Source organism: Neovison vison, chromosome 3, assembly GCF_020171115.1.
Source record: "Neovison vison isolate M4711 chromosome 3, ASM_NN_V1, whole genome shotgun sequence".
In the NCBI taxonomy this organism is placed as follows: Eukaryota; Metazoa; Chordata; class Mammalia; order Carnivora; family Mustelidae; genus Neogale; species Neogale vison.
The window spans coordinates 49,816,716-49,839,899 of NC_058093.1; the positions used below are offsets into that span (position 1 = coordinate 49,816,716).

The window sequence follows — 23,184 nt, forward strand, 5'->3', positions numbered from 1 at the left end:
ATAGTCACAAAATGAAATGGGATATATGGTTGGGGGAAAAGAATTGAAAAGGAGGACATAAAAATGTTACCATTATCTGGGTGTGATTATACTTTGTGTATCTTTCAAGAATGAGCATCTTTTTTTTTTTTCAATACCAACCAGATATCATTAACGCTATTCATTGTACAGTTTTGGCTTCCTGCCTTCCAAGCATACAGTAGAATTATACATCCAAGCTCCTTTATGGTTGGGTGGGGCCATATACTTATTTCTGGCTGAGTTGCAAATGAAAGGGACATTTGCGGACCAAGAATTTAATTGCTATTTCAAGACCCTTCAAAGCTCTTTTCTTCAGGCATGACATCCGGCAGTAAATTGATGGCTGCTGGGATGCTTGGGTGGTGCCGTCGGTTAAGTGTCTGACTCCACATTTCCGCTCAGGTTGTGATCTCATTGTCATGAGATGGAGTCTTCAGTCGGACTCTGTGCTGAGCAGGAAGTCTACTTGGGAGTCTCGCTCCCTCTGCCCCTCCCACTCCTGCTGTCTCTCTCTCTCTGAAATAAATAAATAAGTCTTTTTTTTTTTCTAACCCTTCTCATTTCTTTTTTTTTTTTTAAGATTTTATTTATTTATCTGACAGACAGAGATTACAAGTAGGCAGAGCAGCAGATAGAGAGAGAGAGGAGGAAGCAGGTTCCCTGCTGAGCAGAGAGCCCAATGTGGGGCTCGATCCCGGGACCCTGGGATCATAACCTGAGCCGAAGGCAGAGGCTTTAACCCACTGAACCACCCAGGCGCCCCAAAAAATGTCTTAAAAAAAAAAAAAAAGTTTGTGGTTGCTGTTATGTCCCTGTGAATGTCTACCCTGAGCATTCTTTTTGTTGACCCATCATGGACCAAGGAGTAAAATTTTGTTCTGGTCTCTGAAATTAAGACATAATTTGCTACATAGGTATCATATAATTTATCCTGATTGATATACAGTTGGTTTTCTGGAGCATTGCTATACTCAAAAGAAAAAAAAAAAGACAATCCACAACACAATCAAAATACATGGCTTTGGTTGAGGGGCAGGTAATTAGAAAATAATTATCAGAGATTAGAAGGTTGGTAATTCATATTATGTAGTGGAAAAACATTTGGTAAAGCTGTCACATGTGATAGCTTGGAAGGCAGATTATGTACCTAATTAGGTTGTAGGGTTTTTTTTTTTTTTTTTTTTTTTTTTAAAGATTTTATTTATTTATTTGAGAGAGAGAGACAGTGAGAGAGAGCACGAGCGAGGAGAAGGTCAGAGAGCGAAGCAGACTCCCCATGGAGCTGGGAGCCTGATGCGGGACTCGATCCCGGGACTCCAGGATCACGCCCTGAGCCGAAGGCAGTCGTCCAACCAACTGAGCCACCCAGGCAATGGTGTGAAAAAGCAAAATTAGTAGCATATGTCTGTTACTATTGAGTGCATTTGACAACGTAATATAAAAAAGAAATGAGCTTAGAAAAGAATTGGCCAGAATGAAAGGGAATAGAGAAATCTGGAAATATGGGAACATGTAGGATAGAAGAAACAATACTTCTGTTCTCAAATGATAAAGACTTTGAGTAACAAAGGCTGATTAGAACTCCACTTTATTGCAAAGATCAAATAAAAAATCAAGCTTTGGATCTCTGAACAGATTAAAGTCCCTCAGAACAACAACAACAACAACAACAACAACAACAACAAAAACAATTGCAGGCTGCTGAATTCAATAAACCCTTTCGGCCAGACAAACTGGCTCAGGCAACAGAAACTATAAGTGGTCTGATAGACCAAAGTACCTACAATTAAATAAAGAGACAGAGAGAAGAATAGGACCAAGAAAGCAGAGAATTATAGCAACTCTATGAAGTGAGTCTAGTATGATAACATAACACAATAAAAAAGTAATAATAATCTAAAAAATAATAATAAAACGTGAGTCTAGAAAAAACTGTCAGTGTGGCTATTAGTACATATAAGCTGACCAAAATAAAATAGATTAGAAACCTGGGGTGCCTGGGTGGCTCAGTGGGTTAAGTCTCTGCCTTCAGCTCAGGTCATGATCTCAGGGTCCTGGAGCATCAAGCCCCACATCAGCCTCTCTGCTCAGCAGGGAACCTACTTCCCCCTCTCTCTCTCTTGCTTTGTCGAATAAATAAAATCTTTTTAAAATTAAAAAAAAAAAATAGATTAGAAACCTATTACATTTTGGGCTTTTTTTTTTTTTTTTAAGGTTTTATTTATTTATTTGACACAGAGAGAGCCCAAGCAGGGGGACTGACAGGCAGAGGGAGAAGCAGGTTCAGACAGAGAGAGAAAGGGGGAAGCAGGCTCCCTGGTGAGCAGAGAGCTCAATGCGGGGCTCAATGTGGGGCTCGATCCCAGGACCCTGAGACCATGACCTGAGCTGAAGGAAGAGGCTTTAACCCACTGAGCCACCCAAGTGTCCCTCTTTTGGTAAATTTTCAAAGACAAACTTTACTTCTATAAAATCTCTAAAACTCTAGAAATAAGCAGGAAAGCCAATGCTTGATTTCTGAAATCTAGCCAGATCACACAAGGGTGGAATGGTGAAAGGAGCCTAAGGGAAAAGTCCAATTTTCTACAGGAAGAAATATTTATTAAAAACCATTGTGAAGGGGCACCTGGGTGGCTCAGTGGGTTAAGCCTCTGTCTTCAGCTCAGATCACGATCCCAGAGTCCTGGGATCGAGCCCACGTCGGGCTCTCTGCTCAGCAGGGAACCTACTTCCCCCTCTCTCTCTGCCTGCCTCGCTGCCTACTTGTGATCTCTGTCAAATAAATAAGTTTTTTTTTTAAATCTAAAAAAAAAACAAACAAAAAAACCATTGTGAATATTTGGAATTGAATTAAATTATCTGTTCTACTGCCTGAAGAAGCCCCCCAAAGACAACAAAAGTGACTATTTCAAACCTCATCCTAAATATTAGGAAAAAATACTTTCTGACTGGCAGCCTGTCACAGACTAAAAATGACACCTTTTGTGCCAATGAGACTGTATCAATCAAAAGTAAATAAGTTCTTTCAATTTTTCTTACTAGTTCTTAATATTCTGAAATAATTTTACCATTTCCAAAAAACAATTGACACATGAGAGATATTTTTTCCCCTAAAACAGTGACTATGAAGAGTGCACGCTGCCCAATTTCCAGGTACCATGTCTCATTCTAAAGAGACACGTGAAAGCAATGAGTACTTCTAATGGTAGCATAACGACTTTAAAACCTAAAAATAAAATATCAAAAGCAAACCAAGCTTTTTTCTTTTTTTTTTTAACGTTCCCTTTATTTTAGAGGGCAGGCAGCAGCATTGGGTACATTTAGGTTTAGAATCTTTTCTAAAGCATTTAATTTCTGCCAGCACTTTAATATGAATTTCCTTCTGCTCTTGGCTCTTTATGGAACACACCGTATTAGGATAAAAGCTGTTCCAATGTTCTTTACCAAAGACAACTTCACCTTCTCTGAACAGGAACCTCGTAACATACAGTTTAATTTCTACAACTTATAAACAGTGGGATGTTAATGAACTGGGAGGCTCTCAAACTAAAATGTAAGTCCCTAGAGCACAGGGCCTCTGCTTTCGTCTTCAGATTGAAATCTAGGCTGATGAGTGATGAACCTCTAGCTTTGCATTTACTTCTCCCTTTATTCCAAGTGTGTCATTCTATTAAACTTACTTTCTCCATCTTAAGTGTAAATGAACGAAAATTATGGTCTTTACAAGTTCTATTTGGAGATGTTTTGTAAAGAATCAGGGGACACTTGGCACTCTGGGCAAAGAAAATTTTAAGTAGAAAGACCACACTCGGGGCGCCTGGGTGGCTCAGCGCATTTAGCCACTGCCTTTGGCTCAGGTCGTGATCTCAGGATCCTGGGATCAAGCCCCGCATCGGGCTCTTTGCTCCGCAGGGAGCCTGCTTCTCTCTGTCTCTCTGCCTGCCTCTCTCCCTACTTGTGATCTTTCTCTGTCAAATAAATAAAATCTTGAAAAAAAAAAAAAGGAAGAAAGACCACACTCAGCTCTGAAAAATACATCTGGGCCTGTGGGGGAAGATGCTATATAAGGGGAAAGTAGGAAATCATTGTTCTTGAAGTCCCTTGAAAGTCCAAGTCTATGGAAATCACAAACAGCTGAATGTAACGTTTCTTTCAGGAAATGTTAAGAGTCAAGTCTGCATATTGGTGGATTTGGGGCCAAGAGACAATTGGCCCACATGCCCATTACAAAATGAGCCAACACAGCGGGGGGACAATTGCATCACTTATGGTTGATTTCAACGGACATGGCACCAATCCACATAATTTATGAACAAACAAAACTTTTTAATATAGTCCACTTATTGCATTGGTAAGCATGCAACAGGGTTTGAAACAAAGAATTCAGAAACATGGATATATTGTATCTAAGAATAAAGGGCCACTAAAGAATGAAAAGACTTCATTCTTTAAAGGGAAAGGGATATCCATTTTTGTCACATACTGGCAGTGATTTGGGCTCACAGTCTCTAATATTCAGATCATTCCATTCCTCTCTTCCTCAAAGTATGCGATGCAAGGTTGACCTAGAGAACATTTGACCACTTCCACCTCTCCACCTCCGTTTATCTCCCGTTGGAAATGAATGTTAACTAAATCCTCTAAAAGTTCTATATCCGTCATCTGAAGTTCTTCCAGCCCAGTCAGAAGCACTGTCCTCTCCGATATTCCCGAAAACACCTGAAAAGGAAAATTAAAAAGATAAAGAGAAAATTTTTTGAGAGCTTCGAATTGCATAACTTTAGATTTATAGAGCTCTGCTGCATATTTTGGACCTTATCTTAGGAGAGACCAGGAGCCTCAGTAAGCTGTTTCATGCAAGAGAATATCCAAGTCAGATCTGAATTTCAAAAAGATAACACTGATGGCACTATGATTAATAGAGGAAAGACGTCCATCTGTCCATCTCTATGGACAGAAAGGCCATGAAAGAGGTAGTCAGAGATGCCAGTGACCAAACGAATGCGGGAGATAAAGAAAATGAAGAATTCATCATGAGTTGTAGCTTTCAGGACGATGAACCAGGTAGATGGGGGTGTCATTTAATACCTAAGTAGGAACAGAAAAAAGGAATAGGTTGGGGGTAAAGACAATGAGTTCAGAGAAAATGAGTAGGAAGAATTATTTTTATATTTTTTAAAGATTTTATTTATTTATTTGACAGACAGCGAGAGAGGGAACATGAGCAGGGGGAGAAGGGAGAGGGAGAGGGAGAAGCTGGCTTCCTGGAAGAATTATTTTTAAGGATAGTGGACACATGAGAGAAATACAGCTATGTCTCCACAAACAAAAATATTATACCATTATCTGAGTAATTCCAAGTTTTAAAAAGTATGTAAGAAATTAAATGAGGTACAGTTTTGCATTAAAATGTCTTTTTTTAAAGACAAACTTATTTTGCACCAAACGGATATCTTGAAACTATTTTGACATTGCTCACTGAAGATGAAACAGTAATAGACTCACACCTTTTCCCTTATTTTTTGTGAGGTAGGGTTTAGTCATAAATCCCCAAAATGAAAGAAAAGAGATGACTTTACCTGAAAATTTTTCAAGTGTGTTTCTGTGTATGGAGAAACAGTAACTCTATAGCAGTTTTGATTTATATAAAGCGGATAGTCTTTCTTTTTCAAAATCTTGTCAGCAACTAGAAGTAAATTTTTAAAAAATTATTTTCTTCTTTATATCATAGACATTTTTAATCAAAGTTAAAACTTTCTTCAAACAGGACATTACAGTAAATAGTGAACTGAGTGGTTATGTTTTTGAAAATTCTGCAATCTACTTCACAGTATATAATTTTGAAAAATACAAGACCAGATAAGAATGGGGCTTAATAGATCCTTCCGTCTTGAACTATCCACTGCAGTCAATGCAGAGAGATGTATGACCTCAGACAGATCTATCTTGAACTACATAAAATGCAATAACCATCTGCAAAAAGTAACCTGCCCATCCTAACAAGACAGCGAGTTTCCCAGTTTCTCAAGAGGTATAACTGAAGTTATGATTAGAATTCTATACATATAGGTACACCTGGGTGGCTCAGTTAGTTAAGTGTCTGTCTTTGGCTCAGGTCATGATCACAGGGTCCTGGGATCGAGACTCATATCAGGCAATGGGCTCCTTGCTCAGCAGAGACCTTGCTTCTACCTCTAACCATTCCCCTAACCACTACTTCTAACCATTCCCCCTGCTCCTGTGCTCACTCTGTCTCGCTGACAAATAAATAAATAAAATCTTAAAAAAAAAAAAGAATACTATACATACACATTTTTATAATATAGACTTATATAATAAATTACTGTATTACTATAATATATATTTCATACATAAAATCACTTAGTTATCCTATAATTCAGATCCCTCCTCTCCCTGGTTAACATCCTTATGTCAGTTTACTGAATAATAATACATGATATTATTCATATAATACATGATATTATTCAGTAAACTGACATAAGGATGTTAACCAGGGAGAGGAGGGATCTGAATGTCATCTAGAAATGAAGGCAAATAACAGAAATTCATCAGGTTCCTCTAACACAAAGAATAATCAGATTTCTTTTTAGCAGCATTTTTCTCCTAGAGAGGAAAAAGATAATAATGTCTCCGATTGCATAAAGTTGAACAGAAACAGTTCTTAGGAATATCCTATCACTTTTTTTCTTCTCTCACCAGTCCAACTGGAAGAAGCAATATGGTGCAGTGATTAAGAGGGCAGGTCCCTATCGGTGAGGATGTGGAGAAACTGAAACCCTGGGACATTGCTGGTGGGAGTATAAAATGGTACAGCCGCTGTGCAAAATGGTACGGCCATTCCTCAAAACACTAAACACAGAATCACCACATGATCCAGCAATTCCAGAAAAATCTAGAAAGACATTCAACTAACCATACCTAATCACATAGTAGAAGAAAGGGAATTTTAATGAAATGTCTCCACTTCTGCTAAATTAATGTTCTTTTTTATTTCAATTTTCTTTGAAAAGAATGTATTACTCCGTTATGAAAAAACAATCAGTCAATGCTTTTCAGTTGTATAACTGGATTTCTATTATATGTGCAAACCCAGGGGAAACCCTACAAACTGAATTAACTAGAGCAGGATTTTTTTTTTAATTTTTTAAAAAGATTTTATTTATTTATTTGACAGACAGGAATCATAAGTAAGCAGAGAGGCAGGCAGAGAGGTGGGGAAAAGCAGGATCCCCGCCGAGCAGAGAGTCCGATGCAGGGCCCGATCCCAGGACCCTGAGATCATGACCTCAGTCAAAGGCAGAGGCTTAACCCATTGAGCCACCCAGGCGCCCCAAGCAAGATATTTTTACATGGAGAATCACTTGAACATATTAACAAAAGCAGCTGTAGAATTCTACATTTTTAATCATAAGAATGTAAGCACTTCTCTGATGATTTGGTAAAGATCCATTTCTATCTATAAAGGGAACAGATATCTAACTGTTCTTTACAATCACCCTTTGTCTTCCCCGGAATCTATTCCCTCCACCTAAGAGACCCTCATCTGTCAAAACAGATGGGATAGAAGTGACAGTCTCATACATACGTATTTTTAGATTTCTCTGCCACATACCCACTGTAACTTGGGGTAAGTCATTTGCCCTCCCAAGGACTCAGTTTCCACCTCAATAGAATGAGTATAATGTCTATCTCCAGAATCGTGCAGCAGATCAGAGGAGATACACTTCTGAACACCTGGCTCCTTGGCTGGCCTGTGATGAGGATGCAGGAAGACTGATGTACTCATTATACGTAATATTTCTCAAGAGCATTCCCAGAAATAATTTTCAGTACTCTATCATTTTATAAGGTTAAAAAAAATCCTCTCTCATTATGCTATCTATTAAGTTCCAAATAAAAGAAGTAGAAAAGGAACACTTTTAGGAATGGCAGTTCATAAGGGTGCCTGGGTGGCTCAGTGGGTTAAGCCTCTGCCATTGGCTCAGGTCATGATCTCAGGGTCCTGGGATCAAGTTCCGGATTGGGCTCTCTGCTTGGTGGGGAGCCTGCTTCCCTCTCTCTTTCTGCCTGCTGCTCTACCTACTTGTGATCTCAGTCTGTCAAATAAAGAAATAAAACCCTAAAAAAAAAAAAAAGAAGCGTATCTATCCCTCTTCCCCTGCTCCTCTCCAGCTCACTCACTATCACTCTTGAAAATAAATAAATAGATCTTAAAAAAAAAAAAATAGAAAAGAAAAGAAAGGGGGAGCCTGGGTGGCTCAGTGGGTTAAGCATCTGCCTTCGGCTCAGGTCATGATCTCGGGGTCCTGGGATGGAGCCCCGAGTTAGGCTCCCTGCTCATGGGAAGCCCGCTTCTCCCTCTCCCTCTCCCCCTGCTTGTGCACACTTGTTCTCTCTGTGTCAAATAAATAAAAAAAAATCTAAAGAAAAAAAAAAAAAGAAGAAAAGAAAAGAAACAGCAGAACATAATTTAACGGTAAAGCACTAACTAGGCGAATACCTCCAGGTTCCACGAACGTGACCACAGCACTGCGGGACGGCTTATCATACTCCACGCAGAGCACTTCACCACCTCCGTTTCTGGACTTAGAAAAGCTGAGTTCTAGCTTGTCTCTCATCTGATCTTCGGGCAATCCGTCAGGAATTTCAGTAACATAGATCTTCACCTTAGAGTACGCTTCATGAACCTGGGAAATCATTCCACACTCAGCAACAGGGGTGAGAGAAGTGTTCACACCTGATAGAAATCTAGAAGGCGATCATCACCATGTTACCTGGAATCTGACTCCTGAATTTAATGGAACTGGCTTGGCCAAAACCTCCACATCTACATCTTCTATCTTCAAATGATGCTTCCCCATCCTGATGATGTTCTGGGCAACTGAAAAAATATTTGGGAGTATGAACTGCCAATACTTGAATAAACGTTTTCATTTTCAGTTTAAGAACAAATTAGCCTAAAAATTTTAACTTTCCTTTCATTTTAAAGGATCTAATTTTTAAAACTTTCCTAGGACTCCCAAGTGTTATTGGTCTTGCCGCCAAAGTGGCAAATAAATATACTAATGTTGGAATGTCAAAATACATCAATAATTACAAAGTAGTCAAAAGGTAAAAACTTCTAGTTATAAGAGGAAAAAGTACCAAGGATGTAACATACAACATACTGTGTGGTATACAGGAAAACTATTAAGAGAGTAGATCCTAAGTGTTCTCAGTACAAGCAAAAAAAAAAAGTTTTTTCCTTTTTTGTTGAATTTATGGGAATTCTGTCTATTGCACCTATATGAGAAGACGGATGTTGGCTGTACCTGCTGGGTCACTGTTTCACAATATACATTAATCAAACCATCATGTCATACACCTTAAACTTAGTGATATGCATCAATTATTTCTCAGGAAAACTGGACAAAAAGCTATAATGAGAAAGTGTCATCAAGTTCTACACTCATTTCCTAAGAGACAAGCCTGGTGAGCCTTCAGAAATTCATATATTATTTCAGCACAGCACACACCCTCTAGAATCCCCCTGTTGACAGAATGAGAGAATTCCCTTAGTACATTAATTAAAGCACAGCCAGAAACTTCTTCTATGTTGAGTAAGTAGGAAAAAGTTGTGTGGGTCAGTGGCATTCTGACAATCTTATTTATCATTTGTCAACTTCTAAAGTGTGAGTCTTTTCTATGTTTTTGCTATACTTAATGAGGAATTCTACTTTTGTTAAAATGCTCTTGAAATCACTTTACTAAAATGATAGCCTCTACCAATCACAAAACTATCAAATCTAATTTATTTGTGCAAATGGGAGAGGCTCAGTAATGTAATTATGCCAAAAATCATTAGAACTCCAGATAGCAACTATTTTCAGTTTAAAATGCATGTGGGTGTGCATTTATTTTTAGTTGTGTGACATGAGAGTTTATAACACTTCAGTTGTTAATACAGAGCTGCTTACTCTAATTTGTCATGAAGATAAGAGATGCCCACTCCCGGTCTTATAAATCTCACATGTGTTTATGACAATCAGACGGCACACACATCACAGCTGAAGGAAGAGAGAAATGGGCTAAAAGGCAGGGCGTTGTCATGTGGGAATTCGCACTCATTGTACCATGATATGACTCGATAACTTGAATTACAATTTTTTTTTTTGTTAATGACAACAGGCAACAATAACAGAAAATGTCAATGAAGTAATACCTAGATGATGCCCTTTCCCTCCCACACCCCCCACCCAAACCTCCAACATCTGGTTATCTGACGCAGCTGAGAGGACCACTTGCGTTTCAACTTTTATAACTCTATCAAAGGCCAACTCCTGTTTAATTGTGTAAAAGCCCAAAGTTGTCCCAGGAGAGCAAGACCTCAGAGCCGTGCCCAGAATGGAAGCAGCGATGCAGCTGTTTCTGAAGACAACCCTGGTTCCAACCTTCCTGGGTAATTCCTGCACAGAATCCCTGCCTCCCAAATCCTCGCTTCTGTCTTTTGGTTATATCCCCATTATCATTGCCAACGGACAACACAGCGCCCTTGTCCTCCTCCTCTGCCCTCGGCTCAAAGGTAGATCCAGGGTGGACCCATGGTGAACCAACTGTATGTTCACACGCTGACCTGCTAGAATGCCTTTCTTTTTAATATTTATTTGCAGGCTATCGTGAGATACCAGGTGTAAGGAGATACAAGTTATAATCCTAGATTATCAGAATCTGAGCACTGGAAAGGCTTAAGACCATCTGACCGCACCCCATAACTGGACAAATAGAAGACCAAAGGCCTGGAAGAGTGGCCTGCTCCAGGCACTGTTGGTCTAGTACAAAGCACATGGATACTCATGGGTTTGACTCCCAGTTTTGCAATTTTTATCTATATCTTATCTTCTTTAGGTTTCAGTTTCTTTATCTGGAAAATTCCTAATGAGTAGCAACGACAGCTCTCATTTACTAGGTGTTTATTATGCGTCAGACACTGTGCTAAATATTATGTCAGCGTTTCTCATTTAATACTCAACCCCCCATGAGGTAGGTACTACCACAAAGGCTGTCATAAAATCTGAGATTCAGAAAGAACCCAACCCAAATTACACTCTAGAAATGGACTAAGTTGGCACTGAAGGCCAGACTGTCCTATTGTGCCCCCAGCTCTGAACAGGGTCCTACACCATGACAGATTCAGCTAACATCAGGTCCCTTTTCCAAATCTCTGACTCTTGGGCTTTTTCCATTTACCAGTAATGTGCTCTTAGGTAAGTCACTTAAATACCCAAGAATTTGTTTTCTTAGTTACAAGATGTAAATAATAATTTTCCTATTGTTTTGCTTTCACAGAGTCACGAGAGTATAAAATGAGATGTCTGTGAGAACCCTCTGAGACCTGAGTAGAGCTCTGCCAGCTTAAAACATTATTACTAGCATCACTTGGAGGTAGCAGGTGTAGAAAGATGCTGGTATTGGACATAACAATACCTGGGCTTGAGTCCCAGAAGTGTCATGTTCTGAACAAGTGATCACATTCAAGGCACTTAATGTCTCAGTTTTCTCATCATAAAATGGGATAATCCTATCTGCCCCAAGATGTCACAATGAGATGAGATGAAATGATAGACATAAAAATTGTAAAACAATAGATCAAATATCTAAGAAAGCTCTTTGAAAGTCTCCGTGCTTTCCAAAAAGTAACATGGTCAAATTTTTTAGCGTTACTCATACCTTCTTCTTTTTCAAAGGTGATAAGGGCTTGTCCTTTCTGCAGCTCATAAAGAACTTGTGAGCTCACTTGAAATGAACAGGAGATATTTAAAAACTGGCTGTCATTCTCAGGATTCTCTAAAGATGCAAATTTCACCTTTGTTTCAGGAATATCCTCTTTAATCTAATAAACAGAAATGTTTGATTAAAATCAAGGCAAGAAATAACTTAAGCCCTTCTTGTGAAAATGTGATTTGTACATCCAATAATTCATTCTCCACTGATTTCAGAATCCCACAAAATACAGCGTGATCTCATTTAATAACCTTAGTAATGACTTCTTCCTAGGTAAGTACTCAGTAATGTCATCAGATGCTGATCCTTTAATATTATTCCCCAGATTAAATTATAAATACCTAATCTCTCACTTTTTCTAATCAATGTTTAAACTAGCCAATATTGTATAGTGTTCGATTCTAAAGTCTACATCATTCCTGTAGATAAGCACCTTTTAAACAACTGTACCAGTAACAGGCTATCTTACCAGGGAATCATTAGACAGTACGTTTACTCTCACTACAAAGCAGTATAAACCAGAGTTGAGTATATACCAGGTTTATTTTGATAGTAAACCCAGATAATTTTATACAAAAACAAAGACTCCTGAATTATAGGATTTAACATTTATCAAATTTAAGTTCCCCCTTACCCAACACCTGTCCATCAACTTTTTAACCATTATCAAACTTAGATTTATAAAAATGTGAAGGGAGACTATCAGCAAAATTCGTAATCTGAAAGATAAATTTACATGGTTGTAGTTACCTGTTTAAAATCATTGGGAATAAAGGCATATACAATTATACATAAATGCACAAATGAATCTGTTGTTTGCATTTCTATTTCCCATATTTTATATGCTGAAAGAGCATGTCTGTGTTATCACAAAGGGGTTAGAAATATTCAGTGTTATTTGACCTAATCTCACATTTGTTCTATATCTTCACAGATAACCTACATAGAATTTCAGATCAGCATAAATCCAATTTCAAAATAATTGCCAGTGTCTGAGAAAAGACAGAGGTTTCCCCAACACTGTGGAAGTACTCAATATAATGCTGAAAAGTGGAGAGCTTTCTGGAATTAGAGTGCCTGATTCTGGTCTTGGGCACACTTGGCCAGGAGCCACTCACTTGTGCTCCCTAGACCACAGTTTCAGTCCTCTGTAAATTGGATCAGCTGAGCTGGCTCGGTTCCCAAGGCCCTTTGAGTTGTAGGATTAAGTGATTCCTCTCCAGTCTGAGAAGTAACCAGAACTGTAACAGTGTTCGCTAAGTCCCATACACATGGCGAACCCCACTTTCTGATATTCAGTATCTTAGCCCCCATTTCAGAAACAGAAAGTGACAATGTTCTAAGCATTAAAACTAAGGACAGGATTTTTTTTTTTTTAACAGCGTGAGTTTTTGGGTGGCTGGGTGGCTCAGTCGGTTAAGCGCCTGGCTTCAGCTCAGTTCATCATCCCTGGGTCCTGGGATCGAAATCTGCATCAGGCTCCCTGCTCCTGGGGAAGTCTGCTTCTCCCTCTGCCTCTTTCTGTCCCTCTCTCTATCTCTCATGAATAAAGAAATAAAATATTTTTTAAAAAATACAAGTCATTATGAAGAAAAAAAAAGGGTGAATGACTAATTCAAGTACAGGAAAATTTAGGAGAGAATTTAAACGGTGAAGATATACAACCATTTTTTTTTAAACTGTGAAATTCATTTAAATTACTTGCATGAGAAGAACAATAAAGAAACTCAGTGAGAAGACAAGAATTTGATCCAAAAGTGACTGATCATGACCATCATCTTTTGTTTGTTTTTGAGCGAACATACACATACACAGAAAAACAAAAATATATACATAAATTTTAAAAGTGTATTATCAGGGGTGCCTAGGTGGCTCAGTGGGTTAGGGCCTCTGCCTTCGGCTCAGGTCATGATCCCAGGGTCCTGGGATCAAGCCCCACATCTGGCTCTCTGCTCAGCAGGGAGCCTGCTTCCTCCTTTCTCCCTGCCTGCTTCTCTGCTTACTTATGATCTCTATCTGTCAAATGAATAAATAAAACCTTTTTAAAAAAGTACATTATCAGAAATGCACAGCCAGATGAAATTTTACAAAGTGATCACACACATATGTGACCAGAACCCTGATCAATAATCAGAATATGACCAACACCCCAGAAGCCTCCTTGGGCTCCCTGGTACCTCCGAAGGTAACCAGGATACTAACTGCTAACATCCTCCTTTTGTGCTTTATTTAAATGCAAGTATATGGTGTGCCCTCTTTTATCTTTTCTGGCTCAACATTGTATGTATGAAATTCGCCCATGTGGCTGCGCGTAGTTGTGGTCCATTCATTCCCATTGCTATGCAGGATTCCACGGCGTGCATACACCTCAAATTAATAATTCATTCTACTATGGAGGGACAGTTGAGTTGTTTTCAGTTTGGGGCTATTACAAACAATGGTGCCATCAATGACCACAATGTTTTAAAAGTGAATTTTGTATAACTAAATTGATTTTTCTGAAAAATGGTGTCAGTTAAAAATGTGATACATAAAATCATTAAAGAGGTATCTGGAAGGCAGCTATGCTCACCACTATACCACCAATGCTTATCATTAGAGAGGTACCTGAGATGGCACAAAAACAAGCACACAGATCAATGGAGGAGAATAAGAGAACTCAGAAATGGACCCTCAACTCTATGGTCAACTAATTTTCAACAAAGCAGGAAGGAAGGTCCAAAGGAAAAAAGACAGTGTCTTCAACAAATGGTGTTGGGAAAACTGGGAAGTCACATACAGAAGAATGAAAGTGGACCATTTTATTATACCACACACAAAAATAGACTCAAAATAGATGAAAGACCTAAAACAAACAAAAAAAAGAGGTACCTGGAAGTTTCCGGTGGTCTCTTGTAACTCAGTTTCAAGCCTTTGGATCTCCTCCTTTAACTGAGTATTTTCCTTCACAATTTCATCAATTAATCTCTAAAACAAACAACATCAAAAAATTCAACAGCCACTGACCTTCTTTTTCTAAATGAATTAAATAAGCTAACTTTCTATCACCCTGATAAAAGCCAAAAAAACACACTATCACTGCAGATTTTCCTACTTCTGACAAGTATTATTATCTCCTTCATACAAGCAGGGAAACTACCTTTCACACTAGACCAAAGTCATAGACATTTGTCTAGTAGAGCAAGGATTGAGAGCCAGACCTGAATCTTATCAGCTCCTTTCCTGGCTATATGACAACAATATGCCTTTCAAGTTGCACTAGAGGGGCATCTGCGTGGCACAGTCAGGGAAGCATCCGACTTGGTTTCCACCCAGGTCATTGTCTCAGGTTCATGAGACCGAGCGCTCTGCGTTGGATTCTGTGCTCAGTGTGGAGACTGCTTATGACTCTCTCTCCCTCTCCCTCTGCCCCTCCTCGCTACAAGCTCAGGCTTGTTCATGCGCTTTCTCTAAAGTAAATAAATAAATCTTTAAAACATGAAGAAGTAAATTGCACTGTGATTGTGGACATATGTTACTTGCAATTAAAAAATGTTTTTGCTGGATTCCTGCAGTACAACTGCCTTTACATGTCAGACATATGGCCCTGGGTAAGTGGCTTAAGCCACCTGAGCCTCCATCTTCTCTTGGGTCTGATCAGATAATTGCTAACTAAGCTCTTAACATCTGGGTGCAAATCAAAGAAAGGATGGAGGGAAAGAAAAAACAGCTAGTGTTGTAAGAAAAAGAACAGAAGTATGATTGTTTTCACAAGGTTTGAATAATGGAGAAAAAAATTTTGTGAAAACTCTAAAATCTTCCCAAATTTAAAGTAATGTTGGGCAAAAATATATAAAACATCCCTCACTGCAAAACTAATAGATAAAAATTAATTTTAACAGTAATATTTACCTCTCTTTGTTCATCTTTCATAAATTCTTTATCTGACAAAGGCTCCTTAAGAACTTGTTTTTTGTTATCCTCATCGGCTGCCATGATTACCTAATTATTTCAAAAAGTAAATATTTTAAAAAATAGTATATATACACAAATTCAAGAAGAAAGAAATAACTTTTACTATTTTACAGAAGAAGAAACATCTCTTCTTTGCTGTATCTTTTTTCCTATCATCAAAGTCTTTACTATCATATGGCTTATATTTGAACAAAGTCTACATTTCAAATAACTTTCACACCTATAAATATATAAAAGCATTCTAAAAATCATTTGCTTTTCAAAACAATAATAGAAAATGGCAGGTATTAATATTCCTTTGAAGTTCACATCTTAATCATATATGGTACCCCATTTTAAAAGATTACTATTTTGGTCTTTTCAAAGATTTTGATTTAAACATCCAATTCTGGGGCACCTGGGTGGCTCAGTCGTTAAACTTCTGCCTTCAACTCGGGTCATGTTCCCAGAGTCCTGGGATGGAGGGCCCCATCGGGCTCCCTGCTCAGTGGCAAGCCTGCTTCTCCCTCTCCCACTCCCGCTGCTTGTGTTCCCTCTCTCACTGTGTCTCTCTCTGTCAAATAAAAAAATAAAATCTTAAAAAAAAAAGTTTAAACATCCAATTCTTCCTATTGTATTTTCCAAATATAAATGGACTAAAAAGCACCCTTGCCAAACCCCTCCACATGTACAGTAGTTCTTTCTAAAAAAAAATTTTTTAAGATTTTATTTCTTTGACAGAGAGAGAGAGGCAGCGAGAGGGAACACAAGGTAGGGGGAAGCAGGAGAGGGAGAAGCAGGCTCCTGCTGAGCAGGGAGCCTGATGTGGGGTTCGATCCCAGAACCCTGGGATCCTGACCTGAGCCAAAGGCAGGTACTTAACCAACTGAGCCACCCAAGTACCCCTTTTTAATTTTTTTCTAAGTAGGCTCCACACCTAGCTTGGAGCCCAATGCCGGGCTCAAGGCCACGACTATGAGATCAAGACACAGGCTGAAATCAAGAGTCTTATGTTTAACTGACTGAGGCACCCAAGAGTCCCTACATGTAGGGAGAACAGAAGTTCTTATCTGGAGTTTTCACAGATCCTCCCTAGTCCATACACCAGAACAGGAAAAAAATTACATCTTTACTTCTAATACTCTCTGGTTGAAATTTAGCATTCCCTTCAAATACGAATATAGGCAACAAGCCACATTGCATTTGCAGCACCTGTGACAAACGTCGCCAAGACGGCACAAATATTTTCATAAAATGTCATAACTATTGCAGATATTCTGAAATATAGTTTGTGTAAAATTTTCCTTCAAAATTATGGCAGTTATTAAACTCACTACTAGGTCTAGGTCTTATAATATAATGTAATATATTGATATATATTGCTATATTAAAAATTTGCTTAATATTCTGATAATCATATTTCAATATATTAATTTCCTTTGTAATTGTCTATATTTTACTTTATACATTTAAAAACTTTTTTTTAAAGATTTTATTTATTTATTTGACAGAGAGAGATCACAAGTAGGCAGAGAGGCAGGCAGAGAGAGAGGAAGGGAAGCAGGCTCCCTGCTGAGCAGAGAGCCAATGTGGGACTCGATCCCAGGACCCTGAGATCATGACCTGAGCCGGAGGCAGTGGCTTAACCCACTGAGCCACCCAGGCGCCCTAAAAACTTTTTTTTTAAGGTCCATGAGCTTGGGGCACCTGGGTGGCTCAGTGGGTTAAGCCTCTGCCTTCAGCTCAGGTCGTGATCTCAGGGTCCTAGAATCGAGCCCCACATCGGGCTCTCTGCTCAGCGGGGAGCCTGCTTCCCCCTCGTTCTCTGCCTGCCTCTCTGCCTGCTTGTGATCTCTCTCTCTCTCTCAGTCAAATAAATTAATAAAATATTAAAAAAAAAAAAAGTCCATGAGCTTTATCAAAATGGGAAGGAATCCAAGACACAAAAAAGTAAAGAACATTTGCCCGCATATGAATTTGCTGAGATGGAGAGGTCCTAGATCAAAAATGAATCAAGGAATATCATAACTGTTTTTATTGCGTTCAAGGCACATTAATAACCAGTTTGCGATATATTCCTCTAAAATTTCAAGTAGCTAAATTCTCACTATTCCTATAAGAAAAAAAAAAGGGAAAAATATTTATTCCTCCTTTAAAAAAAAAGAAAACAGAAGACTGGCAAAAAATTAGTGTGAATACAAGCAATGTTCAAAAACAGAGGGGATCAGAGAGCACCTAGATCTTGGTTTCTAATCTATTCCCCAGTAAAGAGAACCAAGGTTCCCTGGAACAACGGCTGATTCTACCTCTGGGTCAGAAAATACACAAGATAAGCCTAGAGCTTCCAGCAGCCAAAGGTACATAAAGAAGATTTTCAAGTAAGTAAATATACAGAGGATAAAAAGAGTCAAGTTCTTCATTTCCAGAGAAGTTAATTATAAATATAGAAAGACAGAAAACTAGGGGCACCTGGGTGGCTTAGAGGGTTAAATCCTCTGCCTTCTGCTTAGAGTCCTGGTATCAAGCCCCCCGCACTGGGCTCTCTGCTCAGCAGGGAGCCTGCTTCCCTTCCTCTCTCTCTGCCTGCCTCTCTGCCTACTTATGATCTCTGTCTGTCAAATAAATAAATAAAATAAAATAAAAAAAGAAGGAAAGAAAGAAAACTAGAGTGAATGCTGTGGATGGGAAATGGAACTATTAGCGTAAACTCATGATTTCCAATGAGACAGAATGAGAGAAAGATACAGAGATGGAGATATGTGTGTGTGCTCACACGTATACACACTGTACGTTATTTATCTATGTATATATTCCCTAGCTCCGTCTGCTCAGAGGGCCTGGAAGCAATGAGTACACTAAGCACCAAGAATTAGGTTTCTTTTTTTCTTTTTTTTTTTAAGATTTTATTTATTTATTTGACAGAGAGAGACAGAGAGAGAGAGGGAACAGAAGCAGGGAGAGCGGGAGAGGGAGAAGCAGGCTTCCTGCTTAGCAGGGAGCCTGATACGGGCCTCAATCCCAGGACCCTGAGATCATGACCTGAGCCAAAGGCAGCCGCTTAATGACTGAGCCACCCAGACACTCAAGAATTTAGTTTCTAATACCAGTTTCCCTTACAAGGCACCAAGGATTTTCAGAGAAATGTTTGTTTATAGGACTGGGACAGGGAATCCAGCCTGAGGAAGTTCTCACTAGCCAAGTCTAAGAATAAAATAAGCATAAAAAAATAGTGACAGTAATGATTAAATCCACTGAGTAAAAGAAAAACTACGAGTCCATACCGACATGCATACACACATACACAAACTGAAATTTTGGTGAGAAAAGGTCCATCTAGTTAGTTTCAAAATATTTCCCCAAAAGATACTTATTAATTTCAAAGGGAGGCGGGAGGGGGCAGGTGTCTGTGTGACTCAGTGGGTTAAGCCGCTGCCTTAAGCTCAGGTCATGATCCCAGGGTGCTGGGATAGGGCCCCGCATCCTGCTCTCTCCCTCCCTCTCCCTCTGCTGGCCACTCCTCCTGCTTGTGTCCTCTCTCTGTCAAATAAATAAAATCTATTTTTTTTTTTTTAAGATTTTGTTTATTTACTTGACGGATAGAGAGCACAAGTAGGCAGAGAGGCAGGCAGAGACAGGGGCGAAGCAGGCTCCCCGCTGAGCAGAGAGCCCGATGCAGGGCTCCATCTCAGGACCCTGAGATCGTGACCTGAGCTGAAGGCAGAGGCTTAACCCACTGAACCACCTAGGTGCCCCCCAAATAAATAGAATCTTAAAAAAAAAAAAAAAAAAAGAAAGAAAGAAAAGAAAATTTCAAAGGGGGAAAGTAGCTTTATATTGAAGAAGCCAGGCAGACGGCACCATAATAAAATAATCAAAGTAAATAATGAAATATGTCAAAATCATCTGCCGTGTGATAGAGTGCACTTAGAACACAGCATGACTTCTATGATATTCCTGCCAAAGATACATAATCTGAACCTCAGCAAGAGGAAACATTAGACAAACTGGATTGTTCTCTTCAAAAGTGTTAAGTTCACGAAAGCCAGGAAAAGGCTGAGAAACTCTTTTGGGCAGGAGACTACAGGTTCGTCACAACTAAATGCAATGTATGACTTTGAATTGGGTCCTTTTGCTATACAGGATATTATCTGCACAACTGTCAGAATGTGAACTGGATCCAAGGATTAGATGGCAGTAAAGTATCAATATTAATTTCCTGATTTGGGTTACTGAATTTTAGTTACATAAAGAATACCTTTTTGGGGGGCACCTGGTTGGCTCAGTGAGCTAAAGCCTCTACCTTCAGCTCAGGTCATGATCCCAGGGTCCTAGGATCAAGCCCTGCATGGGGCTTTCTGCTCATCAGGGAGCCTTCTTCCCCACCCCCTCTCTCTGCCTGCCTCTCTGACTACTTGTGATCTGTCAAATAAATAATAAAATCTTTTTTAAAAATGCCTTTTTTGTAGGAAATATATATTCAAGAAATTCCAGGGTAATGGGTCTTGAAGTTAGAATCTTATTCTCAAATAATTCCAGAAAAAGAGAAACTGTTTGTATTGTACTTGCAATTTTTCTGTAAGTTTGAGATGATTTCAAAATGTATCCGTACCTCCCTATTGCACCAACCACCTACCTAGTCCTTACAATGACACCCAATAGTCATCCAAGGTCTTACACAATCTAACCAAAACTTTCTAGTTTTATTTAGATAATTTCCAGACTAACACCCTAACCACACTAAACACTCACAGGGTCCTTCTTCTCCCTCTTGTCCCTTAATATGTCATATCCTTCCTTTCCTCCCAACCTCGAGGAAATTCTACTGTTCTTCAGGTCTACCCCAAGTTTCCCCCAAGTTTTTAAAGCCTTTTCTGATTCCCCTCCAGGACATTACTTCTCCCTCTTTTAGCTCTTTTAGAGAGCTTCAATTATTTTTGTACCCATGTCACTTTCCATGACTAGATGGTCATGACCTTGAGACCAAGGACCATGCCCACTCCTCCTTGCATCTATTCAGAGCATAATATAAGCAAACACACTGAAAACTCTCATTATTTACAGAATTGTGTGGTATCTTGCTCTGTTCAGGACATACCAAGCATATGAAGTTTTGTTATTACGTTTCCAGAAAGCAGAAATGGTAACATTTTTTATTGCTTTTAAAAAAATCAATATTCTTGGGGGCCTGGGTGGCTCAGCCTTAAGCATTTGCCTTTGGCTCGGGTCATGATCCCAGAGTTCTGGGATCTAGCCCTGCATCTGGCTTCCTGCTCAGCGGGAAGCCTGCTTCTCCCTCTCTCACTTCCCACTCCCTAGGCTGTGTTCTCTCTCTCTCTCTCTCTCTCTCTGCGCCTCTCTGTCAAATAAATAAAATCTTAAAAAAAAAGATCAATATTCTTAAGCGCTTATAATGAAGATTCTCAATATATTTAACTCATACAAATAGTCTACTACTACAAAATATTCCTAGAACTTTTTCTGGTATATTTAGGGTCTGGATACTTTCCTTCTTTGCATGAGTGGACTGTATGCTAATAGGCTTCCTTTTATGCCATTATATGGTGGGCAAAACAATGGCTCTCTCAAAGATATCTACGCCTAATCCCCAGAATCTATGAATATGTCAAATTACCATTAAGGTTGTAGATTGAATTAAAATTGAATTAAAGCTGACTTCAATATGAAAATCATTCTGAATTATCTGTAGAGCCAATATAAGTATGAGGGCCCTTAAAAGTAAAAGAGGAAAGCAGAAGAGCAAAGTCAGAGTGAGGTGTGACAACAGAATAACGGTCAAGAGAGAAGCAGCGTTGCTGCCTTTTTATACAGAGAAAGGGCATTACTAAGTTCTGGAAGGTGGGCAACATATAGAAGAAGGGGGAAAAACCCATAAAATAGATTCCTCCCAGTAGCCTCCAGAAAGGAAGGCAACCCTGCAGACATCTTAATTTTAGGCCAGTGGGCTCCAGGTTGGATTTGTAACCTACAGACTGTTAAAATAATAAATCTGTGGTTATTGTTTGGTTTATTATTATTGTTGTTGTTGTTATTTTAGATTTTATTTATTTATTTATCAGAGAGAGAGCACTACCAGGGGGAGTGTCCGGCACACTGAGAAGCAGGCTCCCCACAGAGCAAGGAGCTGGATGTTTGACCTGCTCCCAGGACCCCAGCACCACGACCCCAGCCAAAGGCAGACGCCCAACCGACTGAGCCACCCCGGTGTCCCTAAACTTGTGGGTTTTAAGCCCCTAAATCGGTGGTCATTGTTACCACCATTACCCATCATCTCCTATCTTCCTGTACTCATATCCCTTTGATATGAACGGAATTTTTCCACATGCTTGCCTGGCAGCAAAAAGAAAGGAAATGAGGGGATGGAACAACGGAGGGGGTGATTAATAAAATGGTTATACACAAATATAGTTTAAAAAAAAAAGTATGCATGTTCTATAGACAGAAAAACATCGCATTCTCCTTTAGTTATCTCTTTCGAGAAAATCCCTGAGTATTCTGAAAAGTGAGGCACAACTGCCAAACCCTGCACGGGCCTGGGAGAGTAAACCTCCTTAAGGAATCAAGTTTCCCTAATCGCTCTAGAGAGACACTACTGAAACCGTGGGGAAACAGACCACTTTACATTTCAATCTCCGAAATTAACCAAACCGCTCGAAGACCACGAGGTCAGAGGCAGCGGGTGGGGCGGGTGGGGTGGGGACCGGAGAGGGGGAAAAAGGGGGGTGGGGATGGGGGAAGGGAGAGGGGGAGGGGGAAAAGGGAGGGGAAACGGGGTGGGCGGGGAAGAGGGGGGACTGACGCACCTGCCTCGCCCCCGCCTCCACCCCCGTCCCGAAGGCCCAGTCCCAGAGCGAGCCGTGAGCTCCCCGCGGGGCCCTGCCGGCGTTGCGGTGGGCAGGGCCCCGCGGACCATGCCTCCCCCCGACGCGGGCCTCTCTAGGAGCAGGGATGGCAGCCAGGGAACCGGGCAGGGCGCCCACTCACCCGCCTCGCCGGTGGAGCACAGCGCCAGGAGCCCAGCGCGCCCGCCCTTCCGGGAAAGCCGGCTGGGCGGTGCGCGGAGCAAGCGCCTGCAGGAGTGGCCGGGAGCCCCGCGGGCTAGGCGGGCCGCCAGGGTCCCCGAGGCTGGCGCGGCGGGATTCCCCAGTGTGCCCGTCACTCAGAGGAACAGCTGGGTTCCTAAGACAAAAGAGAAGAAAGAGGGCAAAGGGAAGGGAAGAAAAAGAAAGCTCCGCTCCGGTGGGGATTTTCTTTAAAACTCAGCACTCTTTGGAATACCAAATACGGTGTCTGCAGGGAATAATTACTAACGAGTTACGAGTATTTTCAGTTTCGATTTTTAAAGCACGGCTCTTTTGATAGAGAAGAGAAACTGTTAGGTGGCGAAGCCGGAAGGGGTTTGGGCAACATAAGTGAAGGGGATTGAACAGG

General features: G+C 40.1%; 1 protein-coding gene across 2 annotated transcripts; it reads right to left on the reverse strand.

Moving 5' to 3' along the window:
* Nucleotides 1-4,326: 4,326 nt before the first annotated feature.
* On the reverse strand, nt 4,327-22,802 carry NMI (N-myc and STAT interactor). 2 transcript variants are annotated; one of them, XM_044242055.1, is made up of 8 exons: nt 22,738-22,802; nt 15,694-15,783; nt 14,674-14,769; nt 11,749-11,911; nt 8,817-8,923; nt 8,543-8,729; nt 5,601-5,707; nt 4,327-4,740 (listed from the first exon to the last, which is right to left on the reverse strand). In XM_044242055.1, exons 2-8 carry the CDS (start codon nt 15,775-15,777, stop codon nt 4,537-4,539), a joined length of 948 nt encoding a protein of 315 aa, XP_044097990.1. In that variant the 5' UTR covers nt 15,778-15,783; nt 22,738-22,802; the 3' UTR covers nt 4,327-4,536. The 2 variants fall into 2 exon arrangements, with proteins under 2 accessions (XP_044097990.1, XP_044097991.1); XM_044242056.1 differs by lacking the exon at nt 5,601-5,707 and having other exon boundaries at nt 4,562-4,740.
* Between the last annotated feature and the right edge of the window lie 382 nt (nt 22,803-23,184).